Source organism: Nerophis lumbriciformis, linkage group LG12 (assembly GCF_033978685.3).
Source record: "Nerophis lumbriciformis linkage group LG12, RoL_Nlum_v2.1, whole genome shotgun sequence".
Classification (NCBI taxonomy): Eukaryota; Metazoa; Chordata; class Actinopteri; order Syngnathiformes; family Syngnathidae; genus Nerophis; species Nerophis lumbriciformis.
In genome coordinates, this window is record NC_084559.2 from 34,483,599 (window position 1) to 34,507,539 (window position 23,941).

Genomic DNA, 23,941 nt, shown 5'->3' on the forward strand with positions numbered 1-23,941 from the left:
TTGTTATGTAAAACATCATCTGAACATCATCAATTAAAAAAAAAAAATGTCCTAAAGCTGTAACAACAGTAGAAACTAAATGGAACTATATTAACATTGCAGTCAAAGTGCAGTGGGTATGAACACTTTAGAGCACAGGTGTCAAACTTAAGGCCCTTCATGTGGTCCACCACATAATTTAATGAGGCCCGCCACATAATTTTATGTGGTCTGCCACATCATTTTGTATGATCCGCTACTTTACTTTGTGGGACGCCAAGTCGTTTTGTGTGGCCCACTACATAATTTTACAGTACGTGGTACGCCACTTCATTTAATGAGGCCCGCCACATTTTTTATGTGGTATGCCATGTAATTTTATGTGATCCACTACATTACTTTATGTGGGTAGCCACATCGTTTTATGTAACAAGCTGTCAATTTACAGTATACGATATATAATGTTTATGTGGCCTGTGAAAGCTGGAAATAATAAAGCACTTTCCAGCCCAATTTATTTGTTCTTTCAATTTCGACAGAAACATTTACTGCAGCAATTGCATAAATCCTACACTTTAATATGATCTGATCAGGCAACATTTTTTATTTGGTTATCAAAAATAAATACTTAAATATCTGGTTGACACAAGTTATCCATTAATCAAGGAAAAAACACAATAATCCAAAAAAAGTTACCTTTGTAAATTGTGTAACAAGATAATACATTTATATTCATAAATATTCACTGCAGCCCTCTGAGGGCAGCCATAATTGCAATGTATGTCCTCAATAAATATGAGTTTAACACCCCTGAATTGGAGATCTTTGGGGCGGTATGGCGTAGTGGGTAGAGCAACCGTGCCAGGAACCTGAGGGTTGCAGGTTCGCTCCCCGCCTCTTACCATCCAAAAATCGCTGCCGTTGTGTCCTTGGGCGGGACACTTCACCCTTTGCCCCCGGTGCCACTCACACCGATGAATTGAATGATGAATGATAGGTGGTGGTTGGAGGGGCCGTTGGCGCAAATTGCAGCCACGCTTCCGTCAGTCTACCCCAGGGCAGCTGTGGCTATGAAAGTAGCTTACCACCACCAGGTGTGAATGATTGATGGGTTCTACATGTAAAGCGACTTTGGGTACTTAGAAAAGCGCTATATAAATCCCAGTTATTATTATTATTATTATTATTTGGGAGGTGGGAGGAAACTAAGAAAACCTATGCAAGTACAGGGAGAACATGAAAACTTAACTCCACATCGAGGGGTCTGAATTGGGATTCAAACCCAAACTAACCAAATGCACCACCATGCTATTATTGTTTGATTTTATACAGTGTCTTGTTTCTCTAGTTTTTTTCTGCAAACATGTAAGTATTGGGTGGCTATAAGTACCTCCTCTCCTCCTTCATCCACAAGGGTCCAGTTTCCTGACTCAGGTCCAGATGAAGCTGAATTAAGGCTGTCACATGGTTTCATATGACACAGAAATTCTGCTCGGTGTCTAAATTCAAAACAAAGACGCAATTGGTGAGCAATAAATGTTGCTTTTGATACAATGCTTCAAACTCACTGGCCACCACATGTGTAAACCTACACGAACATAATACGAGAGATGTCCTGATCCCAATCATTGAATCGGATCGCCCTTTTAATTGATCGGCAGCAGATCCCAGCTAATCATTACTGCAGCTGTGTCCCAGTGTTTACATTGGCCAATTATTGTATTCACGTGATAGATTTCTTCAAAAGGGATGCACACTCAGAGAGACACAATTAAACTTCCAGATTCCTTGTTAGACACATGCAGGAGTTGCACAAATTCCAGGAGGGTGCGTGTCTTGCCAGAACACTAGCTCTAATTTGAGAGCAAGCTGCAATGAGCGCGTCGCCGATCCACAATGCAAAACCGCTACTAAGATACTAATCCTCACTACCACGGCGGAAAATAAACTAAGTTTCTTCTATGTATGATTATCACTGGAGGACTAGAAGAAAATGAATGGTTAAGCATGCTACCTGTGCACACAAAGCAGAGCAGGACGACACAACAAGCTAACCGCTAAAGCTTCAGCGTAAAGTAGGGGTGATCGATCAAGATGTTGATACTATCGATACCTCGTAAAGTATCAGTATATAAACTATAGTAAAGTGATTAGATATTTTTATTATTGCACAAATAGTTGTTTTTGTTATTTTGTTTACAGTCTCTGTATAAAGGAAAGCTTTGAGGGTAAAAGCCAATGGTAATTGTTGTTTAACTATTGTGCATTAACCATTTCATTCTGGTTTAAAAAATAACCTGATTTACAACAATACTAGCAAGTTCTACATTTAATACGATAAACTTTATAAAAATGTGTTGTTTTGTTTACGTAAGTTACTTGCAATAAAACATGTTCATTTAAATAATCTATTGTCAAAGAATGAGATCGGGACTCAAAATAGGATAGGATCTGAGGCCCAAAAAATCGTATCCGGATTGGAGGCCAAAAATGATGATTGGGACATCCCTATATAATACTGTGTAAGTATTATTAATACATTTGGTTTTGTATCATTCAATTGGTAAGGTGTACCCAATGTGGTGGCAAGTGAGTGTATTTCATTACCGAGAAGGTGACATGAGAATTGCAAGAGCTTGCATGAAGTCTTGCACTCCACAGGTGTTCCCCCAAACTTGGATCTGAGCAGATTAAAATCAAGGTCAAAACCTTGAAAAACATGACAATTATTGGGAAAATGTTTCTCTCCGCTAACCTGAAGAAATGAGGCAGCCCACTTGCCCACCCCAGCAGGACAGCACAGCAGATGACAGAGCAGGTAGAGGTGCTCTCCTGATTCACCAACATGCAGCAGCACTGCCACCTGCAGCCAAAAATATATTAAAAAAATCAGTCATGGTGTGGTGAGGGTTAAACACTCACAAGGTGAGTGTGTGCATGTGAGTGTTTACCAGTCTTTCCAACCAGTGATGGATGTCAGTCTGGAACTGTGTGTCATCAAGGACTCTTCGAGTGAAGCTGAAAAGGACGCTGATGGCCTCTTTAAGAGGTTGAAGGGAACAGGGCTGCTGTTGGCTAGCAGAACAATCTGATGACGTGCATTAACCAAAAGAAAAGGATAAACAATGTGAACTATGTAATATGTGGAGTAACAGGTGGGGCCAAATGTTTGAGACAAATAAAAGAACAAGACTGTGATTACCTTTTAATAGGCGGTGAAAGTACGACTCCACTTGAAGGCGTGACAGCAAAGCTGTGTATGCGTGCAAAGCCACCTTTTGATGGAGCAGCTCGCGGCGAACTTCAAACAACCTGCTTAGCTCAGCTAGCACACCCTGACTGAACTCTGCCTGCTGAAAGCGGTGGTACCCACACACCTTGGCCTGGTCTGCACACATACCCTTTAAGGACGAAATTCATATACATCAGCAGTTTTTCATGTCATTAGATGTTAGGCAGAATTTTGCTTGTTTACAAAACACTGAACCTGGAGTGTTAACTGTTCATCTCTGAAGCTCCACAGACGATTTTGAGTGCTTTTGCAGTCCGAGGACTGTGTGTGTAGTTGCGTGTGAGACTGTGTCAGCTGTCTGCGACAGCGCCAGTAGTTCTGCAGAAGTTCGGCGAGTTCATGGTTCTCCTGCCGAGCCAGAGCACAAAACTGGTCCGCACATACATTAACGCCTTCTAGCCAAGCTTGCAGTCCTACATCAGGCTCCCAAACACTCAGCTGCTCCAATGAGAACGGCTAGAAAGTATAAGAAGTAGGTCGTTATTAGTAAAATAAATCTATACAACATCATATTAATCATTATAAAATATTTTATCCAAATCATTAATACAAACATTACATACGCAAACCAGCTGCATGAAGCTGCTCCATAAGTTTTTAAAACTATATATAATGTTAATAATCGCGTTATCAAAAATGAATGAAGATCTAAGGCTTAACCTGGAAGACATCCGCATTGATACACGGCCAGTAAAACAGAACATTAGATATAACTGAGGTAACTGGCTGGATTTCAGAGACAAAGTTCTTAATATCGGTGCAAATTAAGTTTAAAATTCAATCTTAAAGCAAAGCGTACTCGAGGACAGCGCCGCTAGCATGAATGCTACATTGACAACAAGCAGAGGAGAATGCTACGATGGCATAGTTTAGCTGCGTCGATGTTGTCAACAAAAGTACAACAGATAAGTTAAACAATGCCTTTGCTATATGGACAGCCACCGCATGTGGGCCACTTAACATCTGTGAAGAACAAGATCTGCAAGAAGATGTCATTCATATAAACACAGCTGATTTGTCGCACAATATCTTGGAAAGGCGTAACTACAGCAAGGATAAACAAACTGTACTACACAAAAAAAGAGCAACAATTTGCAACTACTGGCTGAATGTGGATTTATTTTGCTTTCTGGAGAACATTGGACATATGTAAGTAATTACAATGAGCTCTGGTCGCATTGCACCAAAAAAAAAGAGATCAGCATTGTGATCTGAAAAGGTAAATAAGCTTGTTTGTTTAAACAACTGCTTCAACCAAGAAAGGGAAACCAGATTTAAATGGTGCACTGTTAAATTGTTTATATGTGTGTGTTTCCGACATTATCTCTTAGTGTATATCTGTACCTTGATTGGTATATTGTTGCCAAGACTTTCAAAATGTGCACTTAATTCTTAAAATACTTTACTAAGTTTGAGACCAGAAAAAAACACAAGTAAAGCACATGTACATATTACGACATACAACTCAAGACTTGCAACGAGAAGAGAGGGGGCGGGCCTCCGTCCCGAAGCTGCCACCACCAGGGGGCCTGCTTCATTTTCCGTCAGGAAAAGGCAGGGGATGTGGTGGGTGGGGTGTATTTTGCGTATTGCGTGTGTGTGTAAGCCTGCAGAGTGGCTTTGTTCCGCGGCTTTAGTACTCTCACAGAGTTTTATCACAATAACACAGGCAGTCAGTCCAACAAAAGCCAACAAACAATAGGTGTGTGTCCATAAGAGACAGGGAAGGAATTTGAAGCGTCTTCGCTACACTGTCCTTTTGGGAGCCTCTTGAATAACGACCCTCAAGCCAAGGAAAATAATCCAGATTAGAATGTTTGTGTTTGAACGAACAAAAACAAATTTAAACTTTTCACTCTATCTTTTTATTAATGATTCTCAAATTCATCATATTTTGCCATGCAGAGCAGACGGTGTCTCCAAGATATTATCAAGTTTGCGATTTAGTCTATATCACAAAAGTCTGAGTGCCCACTGCTCTGCCCACATCCTACAATCATTTGTAGCAGCTTTAAAGGTACCTTGAATGGCTGCCAGCATCTTCCAATTTGTCGTAACACAAGGGCAACGTTTACCCCAATCAGGAGATGTCCTGTTATCATGATACGGATATATTCAATGTCCTCGACTGAAAGGGTTGCCGCCAATCATGATCAAATGCGGCACTCCACTTCTCTCAAGAGGCCATCGTGTGTCTAGCAACAATCGTTACGTCAGGACAGGCAGGTTCCCCCAAACCCGAGATCGTCGAGATCTTGTTAATTTTGTTGAGAGGGAGATGATCAACTCCATTGTTTAGATTTTGGAAAGCAGAGCCAAAAGAGGCTTTAAGAAAGTTAAGAAAATACATAACTAAGATGCAAGCAGGAGAGATAAGGGCGAGGGAATGGAAAGTGTCCGCCTTCAAGGAGAGACAGAGAGGATATAGAATAGAATCTTATCGTCTCGCAATTGATTCTTTGCATGAAATGAGAAGGGAAATTAAAAATGAATGCTGCAGACTGCACATAGCGAAGAAATTGCAGATAAAACTGGAAAAGTCACCATTAGACAATATGGCAGTTTTTTATTTATTTATTTTTTTTTTTTAAAACACACCGTTGTCAGACCAAGGTGCTTGTCACCTCCAAGAAAAAGGGGAAATTTACTTTTTTTTAAAAATATTTTGCCTATCGTCATTATCCATCCATCCATCTTCTTCCGCTTATCCGAGGTCGGGTCGCGGGGGCAGCAGCCTAAGCAGGGAAGCCCAGACTTCCCTCTCCCCAGCCACTTCGTCCAGCTCTTCCCGGGGGATCCCGAGGCGTTCCCAGGCCAGCCGGGAGACATAGTCTTCCCAACGTGTCCTGGGTCTTCCCCGTGGCCTCCTACCGGTCGAACGTGCCCTAAACACCTCCCGAGGGAGGCGATCGGGTGGCATCCTGACTAGATGCCCGAACCACCTCATCTGGCTCCTCTCGATGTGGAGGAGCAGCGGCTTTACTTTGAGCTCCCCCCGGATGACAGAGTTTCTCACCCTATCTCTAAGGGAGAGCCCTGCCACCCGGCGGAGGAAACTCAATTCGGCCGCTTGTACCCGTGATCTTGTCCTTACGGTCATAACCCAAAGCTCATGACCATAGGTGAGGATGGGAACGTAGATCGACCGGTAAATTGAGAGCTTTGCCTTCCGGCTCAGCTCCTTCTTCACCACAACGGATCGATACAGCGTCCGCATTACTGAAGATGCCGCACCGATCCGCATGTCGATCTCACGATCCACTCTTCCCTCACTCGTGAACAAGACTCCGAGGTACTTGAACTCCTCCACTTGGGGCAGGGTCTCCTCCCCAACCCGGAGATGGCACTCCACCCTTTTCCGGGCGAGAACCATGGACTCGGACTTGGAGGTGCTGATTCTCATCCCAGTCGCTTCACACTCGGCTGCGAACCGATCCAGCAAGAGCTGAAGATCCTGGCCAGATGAAGCCATCAGGACCACATCATCTGCAAAAAGCAGAGACCTAATCCTGCAGCCACCAAACCGGATCCCCTCAACGCCTTGACTGCGCCTAGAAATTCTGTCCATAAAAGTTATGATCAGAATCGGTGACAAAGGGCAGCCTTGGCGGAGTTCAACGCTCACTGGAAACGTGTCCGACTTACTGCCGGCAATGCGGACCAAGCTCTGACACTGATCATACAGGGAGCGGACCGCCAAAATCAGACAGTCCGATACCCCATACTCTCTGAGCACTCCCCACAGGACTTCCCGAGGGACACGGTCGAATGCCTTCTCCAAGTCCACAAAGCACATGTAGACTGGTTGGGCAAACTCCCATGCCTATCGTCATTATGAGAGACAAAAACACACGTCTTTTTTTGGGGGGAGGGGGGTTTAAAGATGATATAAAACGCTTGGAAAATGCAGCTATTAGGAGTAACCTTTGTAGCCTTAAAAGCCCTCTAAAACAAAACCCTCCATCAACAATTTGTATGAACACTGCAAGTATATATATATAATGTAGTAACAGACATGTTAATAACAATATGTACAATATTTATTGCATTTTGGTCATTTTAATCATTACAGGAACTAATTCCTGGGCACATTTACTTCCGTGTCCATAGCAGCGCACTTCCGACTTCTGGCAACAACGGTGTGTCGTACTTCCGGAAACAAAGGCGTGTGTGTCTTCAAATCATGGCAGATTTGGTAACAAACAACGAAGACGACTATTTATAGACAAATGAGGATTCACAAACTTATCTTTTTGAATCTGTATAGAGCAGGGGTCGGGAACCTTTTTGGCGGAGAGAGCCATGAAAGCCAAATATTTTAAAATGTATTTCCATGAGAGCCATATAATATTATTTTTAACACTGAAAACAACTAAATACGTGCATTTTTACGTAAGATCAACATTTTTAGAGTATAATAAATAAGTCTCTTATTCTTTTTAATAACATTGTTATTCTGAAGCTAACCAATAATAAATAAAATACTTCTTACCATTAATGCCACTTCTTGAACAGGTGCGGTAGAAAATGGATGGATGGATTAAAATACATGAGAATGTTTTATATTTTTGAACGTTATTTTTAACACTGATTACCGGCGGAATTATTTATTACAATGTCAGCTAAGATTTATCTGAGAGCCAGATGCAGTCATCAAAAGAGCCACAGGTTCCCAACCCCTGGTATAGAGGATGAGAGGATGAACTACCGGTACTACTTACAGAAGCCAGCACGAAGGAAAAGTGAGACGTTGAAGCAGACGGAAGCCGAGAGTGAGGTGAAAGTGACTCAAAGCTGCAAAATATGGAATTTGAAGCCATGCTATTTCGACATACATTACAAACTCAAAAGTGTTTCGTGTTCACACAGTTGCTAGCTTATCTCTTTCCGTAGCTAGCTTTTACGGTTGATACTGTATCACATTGATGTGTTACTACGCTAGAAAAATAGTTCCTCTGTGTTCGCTCCTACAAAAACAATGTTGGTACAGCTTGGTTATTATACAGGTTACGGAACGTCAATTTAGTACTGTTGACGATTTTTTAATGCATTTAGAAGTAGAATGGATCGCTACCATTAGCTGCATTGCTAAACACCAAGAACAAGCCGATTTGTCCATGTTAGAATGCAAAAAACCCCAACAAACTTTTGTCTTCTTATCTCTCATAATTAGAGATGTCCGATAATGGCTTTTTTGCCGATATCCGATATTCCGATATTGTCCAACTCTTAATTACCGATTCCGATATCAACCGATACCGATATATACAGTCGTGGAATTAACACATTATTATGCCTATTTTTGTTGTGATACCCCGCTGGATGCATTAAACAATGTAACAAGGTTTTCCAAAATAAATCAACTCAAGTTATGGAAAAAAATGCCAACATGGCACTGCCATATTTATTATTGAAGTCACAAAGTGCATTATTTTTTTTAATATGCCCCAAAATAGCAGCTTGGAATTTGGGACATGCTCTCCCTGAGAGAGCATGAGGAGGTTGAGTTCGGCGGGGTTGAAGTTGTGGGGGTGGGGGAGGGTAGGGGGTAGCGGGGGTGTATATTGTAGTGTCCTGGAAGAGTTAGTGCTGCAAGGAGTTCTGGGTATTTGTTCTGTTGTGTTACGGTGCGGATGTTCTCCCGAAATGTGTTTGTCATTCTTGTTTAGTGTGGGTTCACAGTGTGGCGCATATTTGTAACAGTGTTAAAGTTGTTTATACGGCCACCCTCAGTGTGACCTGTATGGCTGTTGACCCAGTATGCTTTGCATTCACTTGTGTGAGTGAAAAGCCGTAGATATTATGTGACTGGGCCGGCACGCAAAGGCAGTGCCTTTAAGGTTTATTGCCGCTCTGTACTTCCCCCTACGTCCATGTACACAGCGGCGTTTTAAAAAGTCATAAATTTTACTTTTTGAAACCGATGCCGATAATTTCCGATATTACATTTTAAAGCATTTATCGGCCAATAATATTGGCAGTCCGATATTATCGGACATCCCTACTCATAATAATTGCGAACGATAGGCAAAATTCACAAAAAAGTGCAGTTCCCCTTTAAGTGTTCAATGTATTTTTAGAATTTTCTTTACATTGGTTGAGTGTTTTCAATGGTTGCGTTGACATTTCATTTCCTTTTTGCATTGATATCCGAGGGGATTATAATCAAAGGAAGGTTACATAAAAAATAAATAAAAATAAAATAAAAGTTTAATTTTTTTTTCTTCTGGTCCTTATTTTGGATAGGTCATAAAAACATAAATAACTATAGATATCGATCGATATAAAACACTTAAATTGTGATACAGATTTCAGCCATATCGCTTACATGATATTTTTCAAAATAAACTAGTATCAAATAATTTGAGTTGCTTATTACTTACAAAGTCTCTGAGGCAGAATCATATTAAAAAGTATTTGTATACAAATGTGTCTGCATCATTTAACTTACTGTGTCATGAACTTCAGTTATTGAATAATTGTGACCAGGTGTCACCAAAAAACAATTACCACTCCACTTCAATTTAAATACAGCCTAAGTCAAAACGATTAATAATAAATAGGTTATTGTTTTTCATACCTACCATTGTTCTCTGCGTAATTTCACTTGGTCAAACCTTATTCTAACATTGCACACTACCAAATAATAGAAGTATGATTCATGTTGATATCATATCGGATTAATATCAGTATTAGAAAACACTCAGGGTGCTAATATTGGTATTGTATTGGAAGTGAAAAAGTTGTATCTGGATAACCCTAAAGCGCACCCAATCATTGATGGTATGTCTGGAAGGCTAACTACTAGCTATCGATGTATTATTTGCACTAATTAAAGGAACTGTTTTATTCACATTTAGGGCTATTTGTGTTTCACATTTAAAAGCACTGTGTTTGGCCTGCAGCCCATTTTCACTTTGGCCTTTGTGGGCAAAAGTTTTAGGCACGAAATAGGAACACGGTACGTGACGAAATACCTGAACATCTGTTGTTGTCCTTGGCAATTCAGGGTAGAGTTTATTCCTGGAAAGTTCCGCTACAGACTCCAGAGGCTGCAGACTTGGAGGAGAAGTTTCCGGCTCAGCCAGTGCCAAAACTGCAGGCCCTATGCCACAAGTCCTCACGGCTCCCCTGTGGAGCTCTATCCTGGATCCCTCCGCAAGAGTCGGGACAGACGGGTACAGTGCAGGAGCACTTGGGACATGTTCCACGTCAAAACTTGACTGTTTATCAGCTTCCAGGTTGCTGCCTTGAAGCTGAGCCCCCAACACGCCGCCATCAGCTTCTCCCCGCTGTGTTGACTGCGCCTGTTTGGCTATAGCTAGTAACGTCTCTGACAAGTGTAGACCCGATTGCAAAGTCTCCGTTAACACTGCTGTTGGTGACGAGGAGGTCTGATGAGACTCAGCAGGCAGATCTAATGACTGTTCTTTTGTCTCGGGGGGTTGAACTGGGTCACACTTCTCCTGATGTGGCAGGCTGAGAGGGATACTGCTGAATTCAGGGGCATCATCACTAATGACTGAGGGGGCAGCGCTCCTATTGTCCTCGGTCGTTCTCTGCTTTCTGACCACCTGACAATAGAATGGTAAATGGGTTATACTTGTATAGGACTTTTCTACCTTCAAGGTATTATTTCCACATTCCCCCATTAACACACACATTCACATATTGATGGCGGGAGCTGCCATGCAAGGCCCTAACCACGACCCATCAGGAGCAAGGGTGAAGTGTCTTGCTCAAGGACACAACGGACGTGACTAAGTTGGTTGATCGAACCAGGAACCCTGGGGTTGCTGGCACGGCCACTCTCTCAACCGCACCACGCCATCCCCCATATAGAAACACTATATCAAAAAAACAATTCAAGCAACAATCACAACCACATATTACAGTGCCATGTAAGAATCCCCTTCACAATTCATGTGTGTTGTCTATTCAAAAACAAATGTACTCGTCACCTTTGCCTTGGCCTTCTTGTGTCGGACAGCCTCCATCTTTTGCACGCATTACATCCCTCCCGGAGAAAGCTTTGCTACTGTAATGTAGGCAGTCTTCACAGCAACATTATGTAAACAATCGATAACAACTCATCGGTCAAGGGAGCATACATGTTATTCCTCGCGATAAGCACCGAGAAGCAGGCTGTGTTGTCAAGATAAACACAGTTTGTAAACAAAAATCTATTTCGACAGCTCGTTGACGACAATAAACAGTACAGCTAGAAGAGAGTTTACTTCACAGTACAAACATTTGACCGTAAGCCAAATTGCGGACACATTAACGACGCAGCGAATGCTAAGCTATATGCTAACTGGTAGCGGTTTGTTTACAAGTCGCACAGTCTTCCTCCTATTTAGTACATCTGTCGGCGTGTCAAATGTGTCCCTTGTTGTCATGTCATACAAATGAGAAAACGTGTCTTGTAAGCGGGAGGCAAACAATGTCAGCCTCGCTCGCCGTTCAGCTGTTGTTTGTTATGTTGCTCCCGGGAACTGTGCTGTCACAATCTCACGTCACGTGGGAACTCCACCTTTCTACGGAACGGCAAATAGACCAAATTTAACCATCGCAAACAAAACAATCTTGACTTAAAAAAAAAGGTTATATATAAATTGTACCAATCGAAAGCGGATAGTGATATGAGTCTGTTCTATATTGTAAACCAGAATTACATAATAATTGCCATGTAATGTTAGTCAAACTGTATTTGTTTCAATAGTCCTTTTTAGGGTTGTTTGTTTGAATATGCACTTGAATATGACCTGAGTGACCTATCCATCCATCCATTTTGTACCGCTTATCCCTTTCGGGGTCGCAGGGGGGTGCTGGAGCCTATCTCAGCTGCACTCGGGCGGAAGGCGGTGTACACCCTGGACAAGTCGCCACCTCATCGCAGGGCCTCACACATCATACTCACATTCACACACTAGGGCCAATTTAGTGTTGCCAATCAACCTATCCCCAGGTGCATGTTTTTTGGAGGTGGGAGGAAGCCGGAATACCTGGAGGGAACCCTCGCAGTCACGGGGAGAACATGCAAACTCCACATAGAAAGATCCCGAGCCCGGGATTGAACTGAGGACTACTCAGGACCTTCGTATTGTGAGGCACATGCACTAACCCCAGTACCACCATGCTGCCCTGGTTAAAAGATGTATTTGTCTATAAGTACTTTTTCCGCATATTTTCCAATACCGTGATAATTTGTCTTTGGAGGTGGGAGGAAGCCGGAGTACCCGGAGGGAACCCACGCAGTCACGGGGAGAACATGTAAACTCCACATAGAAAGATCCCAAGCTCAGGATCGAACCCAGGACCTTCGTATTGTGAGGCACATGCACTAACCCCTCGTGCCACCATGTCCAATTATCTGCAATCTTGTTCCATTTGTTTGTGCTTCAAAACATGTTGGTGTAACTATTAGTTCAGTTTAGTTCAGTGCAGTTTCAGTTTATTTCCAACATGAATACGATATAATGTAATGCATCACACAATTCCAGTTGTTTCATTACAGCACGTCCGAAAAGGAGTAGGAAGAAGCAGAGCTGATTTAATCCTACCCCTTTTCACACCTTAGCAATTTAATTAAATGTGTATACATTTTATTAAATTATATTTTTTTAAATTAATAACGAATTACAAGCCCTGTTTCCATATGAGTTGGGAAATTGTGTTAGATGTAAATATAAACGGAATACAATGATTTTCAAATCCTTTTCAACCCATATTCAATTGAATGCACTACAAAGACAAGATATTTAATGTTCAAACTCATAAACTTTTTCTTTTTTTTGCAAATAATAATCAGCTTTGAAAGTGGAATTATTTCCCATTCTTGTTTTATGTAGAGCTTCAGTCGTTCAACAGTCCGGGGTCTCCGCTGTCGTATTTTACGCTTCATAATGCGCCACACATTTTCGATGGGAGACAGGTCTGGACTGCAGGTGGGCCAGGAAAGTACCCGCACTCTTTTTTTACGAAGCCACGCTGTTGTAACACGTGCTGAATGTGGCTAGGCATTGTCTTGCTGAAATAAGCAGGGGCGTCCATGAAAAAGACGGCACTTAGATGGCAGCATATGTTGTTCCAAAACCTGTATGTACCTTTCAGCATTAATGGTGCCTTCACAGATGTGTAAGTTACCCATGCCTTGGGCACTAATGCACCCCCATACCATCACAGATGCTAGCTTTTGAACTTTGCGTCGATAACAGTTTGGATGGTTCGCTTCCCCTTTGGTCCGGATGACACGATGTCGAATATTTCCAAAAACAATTTGAAATGTGGACTCGTCAGACCACAGAACACTTTTCCACTTTGCATGAGTCCATCTTAGATGATCTCGGGCCCAGAGAAGCCGACGGCGTTTCTGGATGTTGTTGATAAATGGCTTTCGCTTTGCATAGTAGAGCTTTAACTTGTGCTTACAGATGTAGCGACAAACTGTATTTAGTGACAGTGGTTTTCTGAATATTATTATATGCTGCCTATAAGTGACCAGACGTCCGAGATCAAAACTGGGAATATAATCCCAGAGAAGGGGAAAAAAACAGTCAGCTATTTTTAAGGTCAAGAAACAATATGATTAGGTTGTATAAACATGCGTATATTCTACATAAACAATGTATGAATACATTAGATATCTATATATCTTATAGACTGTGTTTCTGTTGCTGCAGCAGCAGAGAGTTTATTCTGTCTTGACACTTTGTATTGATATTTTGTATTACATTCTTCCCTTAAATGATAATGTTTATAGTGATTATTTTACATGTATTTTTTATGTATGTCGCTTTGGATAAAAGCGTCTGCCAAATACTTAAACATAAACATACATAAACACCTGAAAGTCTTATATCAGCTAAAACCACCAATTTGTTTCACTGGATTCAGAATAAAACCAAATTCTGTTTTACCCAACAATGTTAGTATTTGAATATTGTTACTTGAAGACTTATTCCTGGTTACAATTGTACTGTTAAGAAAGTATTGTCTTATACTTTGCCTAAAATGAGAACACATCATCCATCCATCCATTTTCTACCGCTTATTCCCTTTGGGGTCGCGGGGGGCGCTGGAGCCTATCTCATTATCTGGTGAATTTTGTTTTAGGTGGGGCTGAACGTTTGTAAACCAAACCCCTGTAGGGGGGTCATCCTCCACCAGAAGATTTCTTTGTGATTTTCACATACAAATATTGAAGATCTTTGCTCCTTCTCAACTCTGTGGTAATATTATTTTCACAAAATACAACCAATAGTACGTTAATGTTAAATCTTACTTGTGAAAAGTAATCCCCCGATTTCAACAGTCCGCTCATTTGAGCAGGAAAACGCTGAACACCAGCCAAGCATCTTTGTTTTCTACCTGTCAACTGTCAGTTTAGGCTGCTCGCCGGCTCCTCATCACCACTTCAAGATGGCGGCCAAATTGCTCGTGTCACAGCAGCCAATGCTGCGTCTACTTATAAGATGTCTATGGTTATAACGTCATTGCAAACACGGCAATCTGTTGCATCCACTGCAGTTCGCTACCTTATTCATACTTTTTGTCAAGTGATTTTTTTTAAGCAGGGTTGCATGAGGTTACACATAGCGTTACGTTAGTCAATGTATCACACAAAGTAACGTAATGTTAGACGGCGGTCAGCAGCACCACGTATTTTAGCCACCTACAAAAAGACAAACATAGTCAAATAATGGTCAGTTAAAATGTATACTATATTAAGAATATGTGTACATATTGCATAGGGCCCTGACATCTAAAAAGTACAACTCTGTTCATTGTTATGATCATGTATTTGTTATGTTTTTCATGTGTACGCACACATCAACACGCATACAGTATGAGATGAGATCAATGAGATAAGGTAAGAACAGGATAGAAACTGCTGTGGAACTAGTTACAATGCAATATGCCATGGAAATACAATGTTAACACTTTTGTGCAAATAAGTACAGTTGCACTTGTTTTTTCAAATGTGTTTATTCTGTAAAGGAATGAGTTACATGTTTAAAATGACTGGTTAATAGTGCTATTATGAAGTGCAATGTCAGCACTATTTTTTTCCCTGCAATTTCAAATGTTTTAATAAATAAATACAGCGTTTCAAAAGCATACACAATCTGTGTAAATATATTAGTCTTTGGGTAAAAGGACTTGAAATGACCCGAAACTCAAAGTGCAGGACTTGGGACTTGACTTGAGACTTTCCAGTCTTGACTTTGGACTTGACTCGGGACTTGCCTGTCTTGACTCGGGACTTGACTCAAGACTTGAGGGCAAAGACTTGACACTTACTTGTGACTTGCAAAACAATGACTTGGTCCCACTTCTGCTGTTTGCTGTCTCCTGTTTTCCTGGTTCCTGATTTGTGTTTTACCTGCATTTTTGGACATTAAATCATGTTTTCCTGCACCAAGCCTGCCATCTCTGCATCTTAGGGTTCGTCAATACGTGACAGAATACTCCAGCCTAATACGAACCCCGCAGAGATTTCGAGGGCGGAGAGGCTTGACGGGATTCTGGCGATGATGGCGAAATTGAGGAAAAGTTCGGCCTCATTTCAAGCCCTCTCCCACCCATCCCTGTCGTCTGTGGGCCTATCTGGTGACATCTTGGCTATGAGTAGCTGTGCAGCTGGGGAGGCACAGCCACTTCTCAGCCCAGTGGATCTGCGACAGATGGCGCCATCCTCTTCGGTGGGCCAGCAGACATTGCCATCCTCTTCGGTGGGCCAGCAGACGGCGCTATCCTCTTCGGTGGGCCAGCAGACAGCGCCATCCTCTCCGGTGGGCCAGCAGACAGCGCCATCTTCTCCGGTGGGCCAGCAGACAGCGCCATCCTTTCCGGTGGGCCAGCAGACGTCGCCATCCACTCCGGTGGGCCTGCAGACGCCACCATCCACTCCGGTGGGCCTGCAGACGCCACCATCCACTCCGGCAGATGAGCCGCCTGCTCCTTTGACTCCGCCCACGCCGGCAGACGAGCCGCCTGCTCCTTTGACTCCACCCACGCCGGCAGACAAGCCGTCTGCTCCTGTGACTCTGCCGACAACGTCGTCTTCCTCGTCTCTGGTTCCGCCCACGCTGACGACGTCGTCTTCCTCTTCCCTGGCAGGCCGTCCCACGGCTTCGCTAGCGTCTCCAGCTTCGTCGCCTACGCGACCTTCAGTTGGCCTGACACACTGGCGGCCAGTAGGCACCAGCATGCGGACCTCTCGTCGGCTACGGATGTGGTCGTTCCATGGGCGACCGCCTCGCCAATTGTGGCGGCGTTCAACTCGCCGTCGCCACCTGAGTCTTCCCCGCTGATTGCGGGGACACTTAACCTAGCGGCCCACCGCCTTGTCCTCCCTCCACCCTCCCGTGACTTTGGACTTTTTTTGGGGGGAGTTTTCTAGAACGTCTGGTATCCGTTATCGAAGGGGGGCTACGGTCAGGTTTGTCACTGACAGTTTAGTTATGTTTTGTTTTTTCCTCTGTTTGTTTTTATTTCCTGTCAGCGCTCTTATTTTGGTTCAGTTTCCTGCTTGACTCCCTGAGCGCTGTTTCCCCTCAGCTGCGGCTGATTGCCACCAGGTGTGGCCAGGTGCCAATCAGCCAGCTGCTATTTAGACATGCTTTGCCCTCCAGTCAGTGCTGGAGTATTGTCGCTCTATGCTGTATGCTGTGGACTACTAGCTGTATGCTACTAGCTGTAAACTGTAAGCTGTAAGCTGTAAGCTGTGGACTGCTTGCTGTCTCCAGTTCTCCCTGGTTCCTCGTCTCTTGTGAGCTATTCCCTGGTTCCTGATTCTTGTTCCTGTTTGCTGTCTCCTGTTTTCCTGGTTCCTGGTTTGTGTTTTACCTGCATTTTTGGACATTAAATCATGTTTTCCTGCATCAAGCCTGCCATCTTTGCATCTTGGGGTTCGTCACCACCAATACTTGACAGGACCTCCACTTGACTCCGCATTAAGCAGACTTTTATTTGTGTTTATTTACGAGTTGAAACGCATTCAAATGTGTGTGTGTATATATATATATATATATATATATATATATATATATATATATATATATATATATATATATATATATGTATGTATGTATGTATGTATGTATGTATGTATGTATGTATGTATGTATATATATAATGTGTATCCGTTGTCATGTTTTTCATAATGATTGTGAACGATTCCCCCAAAAAGTGCAGTTCCCCTTTAAACCAGAGCTTTTCTTGGTTTTGTATAAAGTTTATACCACTTTTTTGTGGTCTGTAAAACAGTTTTTCTTTTTTGCTACCCACATGCAATGCTGCATCTTGTTGCATCAACCAAGATTTTGTATGAAAAAAGTAGGGATCTAACGGTTTTGTAGATACTGCGGTATTACGGTTTCAAAATCTTCTCAATGAAGCCGTGACCCGTGACGGTATTGAACAAAAACTTGGTGTATAGTTTTTTTCTGGGTCTTTTACTTTGGCAGGTCTGAAAATAAACTACATCTCCCAAAATCCTCTCCGCAGTGCGGTCCGCAATGTGGGTCTTAGAGCGAAAGCAGGAAGTGAAGTGTGTTCCACTTCATAGAATTGTTTTTTTTTTTAAATCTGTTCATAACTTTTTATGTTATGTGACTAACAAACAAACCAACCCTGGCGAAAACATAACCTCTGTGGCGGAGGTAATAAAACGCGCCACATTCGTCTTGAGTGTTCCAAGCCAAAACGGACTGACGGTCAATACGGAAGTATTTTTGTAGCAGAATTATATGCAAATGTGTATCTCAATCTGTGCGCGTGTAATCCAATTCACGTGCCTGTGTACTAATGTGTGTGTCTGTATATCAATCTGTGTGTGTGTAATCAGATCTGTGTGTGTGTGTTTTGAGTTGTCTGTCCGTAATATGATTTGTCTGTGTGTAAAATAATATCTGTTTGTCTGTATTTCGATCGACATAAGTGTAAAATAAAAGTGTGTGTTCGTATTTAGATGTGTGTGAAGCAAGATCCCTGTATTGGCTGTCTTTTTACACGTGACTTTTGCGACACTTCTGACATGTACGAATTGTCTGTACAGCGATTTGAATAAAACGCGGCACATTCGTCTCTAGTGTTCCAAGCCAAAACGTACTGACAGTCAATACGGAAGTATTTTTGTAGCAGAATTATTTGCAAATGTGTATCTCAATCTGTGCGCGTGTAATCCAATTCCCATGCCTGTGTACTAATGTGTGTGTCTGTATATCAATCTGTGTGTGTGTAATCAGATCTGTGTGTGTGTGTGTGTTTTGAGTTGTCTGTCCGTATATGATTTGTCTGTGTGTAAAATAATATCTGTTTGTCTGTATTTCGATCGACGTGAGTGTAAAATAAAAGTGTGTGTTTGTATTTAGATGTGTGTGAAGCAAGATCCCTGTATTGGCTGTCTTTTTACACGTAACTTTTGCGATACTTCTGAAATGTCCGAATCGTCTGTACAGCGATTTGAACGTGTAAAAAGAGTTGTCTGTTTGTAACCCCCCTTGCCTTTCCTGATACACACCGCTAGTCGGCACCTTGCAGCCACTCACACTTGTGGGTTGAAGCCAAGAACAGTAGACTTTTTATTACTTGTTGTACAAACCCCGTTTCCATATGAGTTGGGAAATTGTGTTAGATGTAAAAATAAACGGAATACAATGATTTGCAAATCATTTTCAACCCATATTCAGTTGAATATGCTACAAAGACAACATATTTGATGTTCAAACTGATAAACTTTTTTTTTTTGCAAATAATAATTTTTAGAATTTGATGCCAGCAAAACGTGACAAAGAAGTTGGGAAAGGTGGCAATAAATACTGATAAAGTTGAGGAATGCTCATCAAACACTTATTTGGAACATCCCACAGATGAACAGGCAAATTGGGAACAGATGGGTGCCATGATTGGGTATAAAAACAGCTTCCCAAAAATTGACATCAGTGTGTAAAGGATATCATCACATGGGCTCAGGAACACTTCAGAAACCCACTGTCAGTAACTACAGTTGGTCGCTACATCTGTAAGTGCAAGTTAAAACTCTCCTATGCAAGGCGAAAACCGTTTATCAACAACACCCAGAAACGCCGTCGGCTTCACTGGGCCTGAGCTCATCTAAGATGGACTGATACAAAGGGGAAAAGTGTTTGTGGTCTGACGAGTCCACATTTCAAACTGTTTTTGGAAACTGTGGACGTCGTGTCCTCCGGACCAAAGAGGAAAAGAACTCTCCGGATTGTTATAGGCGCAAAGTTGAAAAGCCAGCATCTGTGATGGTATGGGGGTGTGTTAGTGCCCAAGACATGGGTAACTTACGCATCTGTGAAGGCGCCATTAATGCTGAAAGGTACATACAGGTTTTGGAGCAACATATGTTGCCATCCAAGCAACGTTACCATGGACGCCCCTGCTTATTTCAGCAAGACAATGCCAAGCCACGTGTTACATCAACGTGGCTTCATAGTAAAAGAGTGCGGGTACTAGACTGGCCTGACTGTAGTCCAGACCTGTCTCCCATTGAAAATGTGTGGCGCATTATGAAGCCTAAAATACCACAACGGAGACCCTCGGACTGTTGAACAACTTAAGCTGTACATCAAGCAAGAATGGGAAAGAATTCCACCTGAGAAGCTTAAAACATGTGTCTCCTCAGTTCCCAAATGTTTACTGAGTGTTGTTAAAAGGAAAGGCCATGTAACACAGTGGTGAACATGCCCTTTCCCAACTACTTTGGCACGTGTTGCAGCCATGAAATTCTAATTTAATTATTGTTTGCAAAAAAAAAATAAAGTTTATGAGTTTGAACATCAAACACCTTGTCTTTGTAGTGTATTCAATTGAATATGGGTTGAAAAGGATTTGCAAATCATTGTATTCCTTTTATATTTACATCTAACACAATTTCCCAACTCATATGGAAACGGGGTTTGTAAATAAAAGTTAATGTTTTAGCAGTAACTTAGTGGTCAGAAGTTATTTTGTATTCAAATAAGGGATCATGTAATGACATAGAAGCCGAAATGATTGGGTTTGCTACACCGGGGGGTGGGGCTCTCCCCATATACTGTATGAGTGAAGATTAATCACATCCGGGTTAACATCCGGCGTAGTAAACGCCGTAAAGGAAAGGCAAGGCAAGGCAAGCAGGGTTTTTTTTTTTACGCGCTGAAATCGCTGTACAGCCAGACAACTCGTACATAAGTGTTGCAAAAGTCACGTGTAAAAAGAAAGCTAATAAAGAGTTCCTGCTTCACACAATTTAAATACGCACACAGACATTTTTCTTTATTAAAAAAAAAGATTTGTTGGGTGATAAAGGATTATTCGTCAGTGCAGTTCCCAAACATATTGAACTATCCTGTGCTCGAGACGTCGTTCTACACGACAAAACAGATAGAAACCTGGAAAAACATGGAGGTCTACAACTTATTTGTGTGTGGCTGGGTCAAGGAAATTGGTATCAAGACTCTCTCGGGTAAGGTTTAAGGTCTTTCGCCAATCTTGATAACCTCTCGAGGAACTCTGAAAAAACGTTTATCCTTTTTTATCCAAGCAGTTAGCCCTGTTATCATATCAAAATTTGCATCTTTTGTGATACATGCAGTAGTGGATTCAACAAAGCTACAACAAAAACCACAACACACTCTCTTCTTCAGCTAAAACGTCTTTAATATTTACAATATGCCTTAATTAGCCCTTGTTATGATTTCCCAGGTTTGGCAGCACGGGTGGCCTCTGTGACATGATAGGCCGGGGCTGGCGCCATCTATGGAGGCGGATGCAGGCCGGTTGGTGTCCCGACGTTGACCGTGATGTTGGTGTAGAGGGGCAGGCGTTCCCGGGAGATGACCTCATACATGTCTTTGTTCAAGCCGTCCCTCTTCCAATTCTCAGGTGCATTGACCAGATATTTGGATCTTGAAAAACAAACAAACCTCAAGGTCAATATGAAAAAAAAATTCAAAAATGAAAGCACCTTCAACAAGAGGAACTGTATTTTTTATTTTATTTTGCCTATCTTTCACAATCATTATGAGAGACAAGACGACGGATGTATTTCTTTTTGATGCATTCTAATTTGTAAATAAATGTCAGTAAAAGTCAGCTTACAAAGGAGCCAATGGGAGGTCCTCCTTTCCGCCCTTAAAGCCCTCTAAAAAAACATCCAAAAAGCGCCAACAATATTCCATTTACATTTCGTGACCTACATTTTAAGCAAGTATTAGCAATATTGTTATTATGAGCGCAAATGCAGGCAAACTATGTTTAGCGGCCCATTGCCACGGAGAGCTGCTGGGGTTGTACGGTGTACTGGTACTAATAAAGTACCGCGATACTATCCATCCATCCATCCATTTTTTCGGGGTCGCGGGGGGGGGGGGATGCTGGAGCCTATCTCAGGTGCATTTGGGCGCAAGGCGGGGTACACCCTGGACAAGTCGCCACCTCATCGCAGGGTCAACACAGATAGACAGACAACATTCACACTCACATTCACACACTAGGGCCAATTTAGTGTTGCCAATCAACCTATCCCCAGGTGCATGTCTTTGGAGGTGGGAGGAAGCCGGAGTACCCGGAGGGAACCTAAGAAGTCACGGGGAGAACATGCAAACTCCACACAGAAAGATCCCGAGCCCGGGATTGAACTCAGGACCTTCGTATTGTGAGGCACATGCACTACTGTTCCACAGTGCTGCTGCCCGCAATATTAATTGATTGAAATTGGTACTACAATGCCTTTGAAAAGTACCGGTAACGTTCTTTCTGTCACACCTGGGTGAATGAAGTCTTGTCTGGGTTTCGTCTGGTTTCAGGTTGTCTTGTCATTTCCTGTTTTATTTTGAAATGCTAACTCTCCCTCTCGTTTCAGATCACTTGCCCTTCCTCGTGTCATCATTTGTCCTGATTGATTTCACCTGTTTCCCATGCTTAAATGTCTCGTCCTCCTTCTGTCCTGTGCCAGAGTGTTTCATATCTTCTTGGGCGTACCCCCAGCGTTTGTTTGCCACAGTCTTGTCTACAGCCATAGCCATGTTTTTGTGTACCATTTCGATACACGGGAGATTCTTGGTTTGTAACTTTTGTCAGGTAAGATTAGCTTCCTAGCATCGCCTCCGTTGGAGCGCCTTTTATTGTATTTGGTAATTTGTGTTCTTAGCATCTTTTTCCCTCCGTAGCCGGAGCGTTTCGAGTTGTTAATAGTTTTGTAAGTTTAGTGGTCAGGTTAGATCTGTTTTGATAGCCTGTTTTGTTTCTCCCGTTTTGGACCCCTTCCCTTGTCATAATAAAGAACTGCTTCTGAAATCCTGCGCCTGTGTTCAGAGTTCAATTCTGGTCGTGATACTTTCATCTGCGGCGGTGACTACAGAGCTGAGGCGCATGATGTTGAGTGTGTCAAAAACGCACACACAAACTGCATACAAGCAATAACATTTTGGAGCGGAAAATTGGCAAAAAAATACAATTCTACTGATTAATAAAGAGGGTGGTGATACTCAATATGAAGGTATGTGGGCTTCAAAACTAACAATAAAGGTGACACTTTAAACAAGGAAGCGCCGCGCCTCGCCAAATGTGGCGATTAGTATTACCGCCTTTGCTTCAAACTTAGGTAAACATCTAAATAATGAACATTCAGATCTGCACAAGGAGTTAGAAACACCCGTCTTGCTGTTCGCTCCGGTGCAGACTGTCAAGGAGCACAGGGCAGACGTTCCCTTCAGGGTCGATGTTTTCGTCGGGAGGAACACCCTTCACTTTACAATGGGCGCTTTCCGGTCAGAATTCGAGGCCGACAATTTGTGACATTATAGTTGCTTAATAATTAGTTTTGCAGGACACAAAAGGGCCTGTTCATTTTTCTACTGCGCAGTGCAAGTACTACCTCTCCCTCTCTTTACTCGCCCACTCACTCACTGGCGTCAGTCAGACAACACGTTGACATTCTCGCAAACACACATACACTACTCTCATAAGTTAACCAGCTCCCCTGCTGTGCACATGTATATACAAAACATGTAGATACATAACATATAGATGCGCACACAGCTGCTTGGCTTGATGCCAGATATTAGGTAAAGGTAAGACCGTCATCTAACGTCAACTAGTGCAAGTAAAATTAAGGAATTTTGTAACAAATTCCTTCAGTTTGTGTTTTATCTTTAATAAATGTGTGTTTTACCTGCTACATGGCTCATCTGTGTACATTTATCCATAGTTTTGTTTTTAGTACTACAGACCAGGATTGGCAACCATCCATCCATCCATTTTCTACCGCTCATAAATAATTTTATATTATGTTAATAAAGCTTTTTTATTATATTCTAATCTAATTCTGTCAGGCTTGTCCCTGACAGTTTGGTTATGTTTTAGTTTTTCCTCTGTTTGTTTTATTTCCTGTCAGCGCTCTTATTTTGGTTCAGATTCCTGCTTGTCTCCCTGAGCTGGGGCTGATTGGCACCTGGCCACACCTGGTGTCAATCAGCCGGCTGCTATTTAGACCTGCCTTGCCCTCCAGTGTACGCTGGAGTTTTGTTGTTGTCGTTGTAGCTGTAAGCTACTATCTGTAAGCTGTATCCTGTATCCTGTAGCTGTTTGCAGATTGCTGCCTTTTTGTTCCTTGTTTCCTGTTTGCTGGTTCCTGTTCCCTGTTTCCAGTTTCCT

General features: G+C 42.3%; 2 protein-coding genes across 3 annotated transcripts in view; both read right to left on the reverse strand.

The window, feature by feature from the left end:
* Window positions 1-11,780, reverse strand: part of epg5 (ectopic P-granules autophagy protein 5 homolog (C. elegans)) — a 44,890-nt gene extending 33,110 nt beyond the window's left edge. Inside the window, exons 1-8 of one of the 2 annotated variants that reach the window (XM_061986470.1) lie at window positions 11,233-11,780; window positions 10,249-10,845; window positions 3,467-3,727; window positions 3,182-3,380; window positions 2,931-3,067; window positions 2,735-2,842; window positions 2,587-2,660; window positions 1,370-1,478 (exon numbers count right to left, since the gene is read on the reverse strand). In XM_061986470.1, coding sequence (XP_061842454.1) covers window positions 1,370-1,478; window positions 2,587-2,660; window positions 2,735-2,842; window positions 2,931-3,067; window positions 3,182-3,380; window positions 3,467-3,727; window positions 10,249-10,845; window positions 11,233-11,268 — 1,521 coding nt within the window. In that variant the 5' untranslated portion in view covers window positions 11,269-11,780. The remainder of the gene's footprint in view (window positions 1-1,369; window positions 1,479-2,586; window positions 2,661-2,734; window positions 2,843-2,930; window positions 3,068-3,181; window positions 3,381-3,466; window positions 3,728-10,248; window positions 10,846-11,232) is intronic. The other variant, XM_061986471.1, reaches the window with a different exon arrangement.
* Window positions 11,781-20,935: 9,155 nt separating this feature from the next.
* Window positions 20,936-23,941, reverse strand: part of LOC133622953 (beta-1,4-galactosyltransferase 3-like) — a 29,379-nt gene continuing 26,373 nt past the window's right edge. The window contains exon 7 of the mRNA XM_061985814.1: window positions 20,936-21,192. Within this exon, the coding sequence (XP_061841798.1) occupies window positions 21,042-21,192 (151 nt within the window). The 3' untranslated portion in view covers window positions 20,936-21,041. The remainder of the gene's footprint in view (window positions 21,193-23,941) is intronic.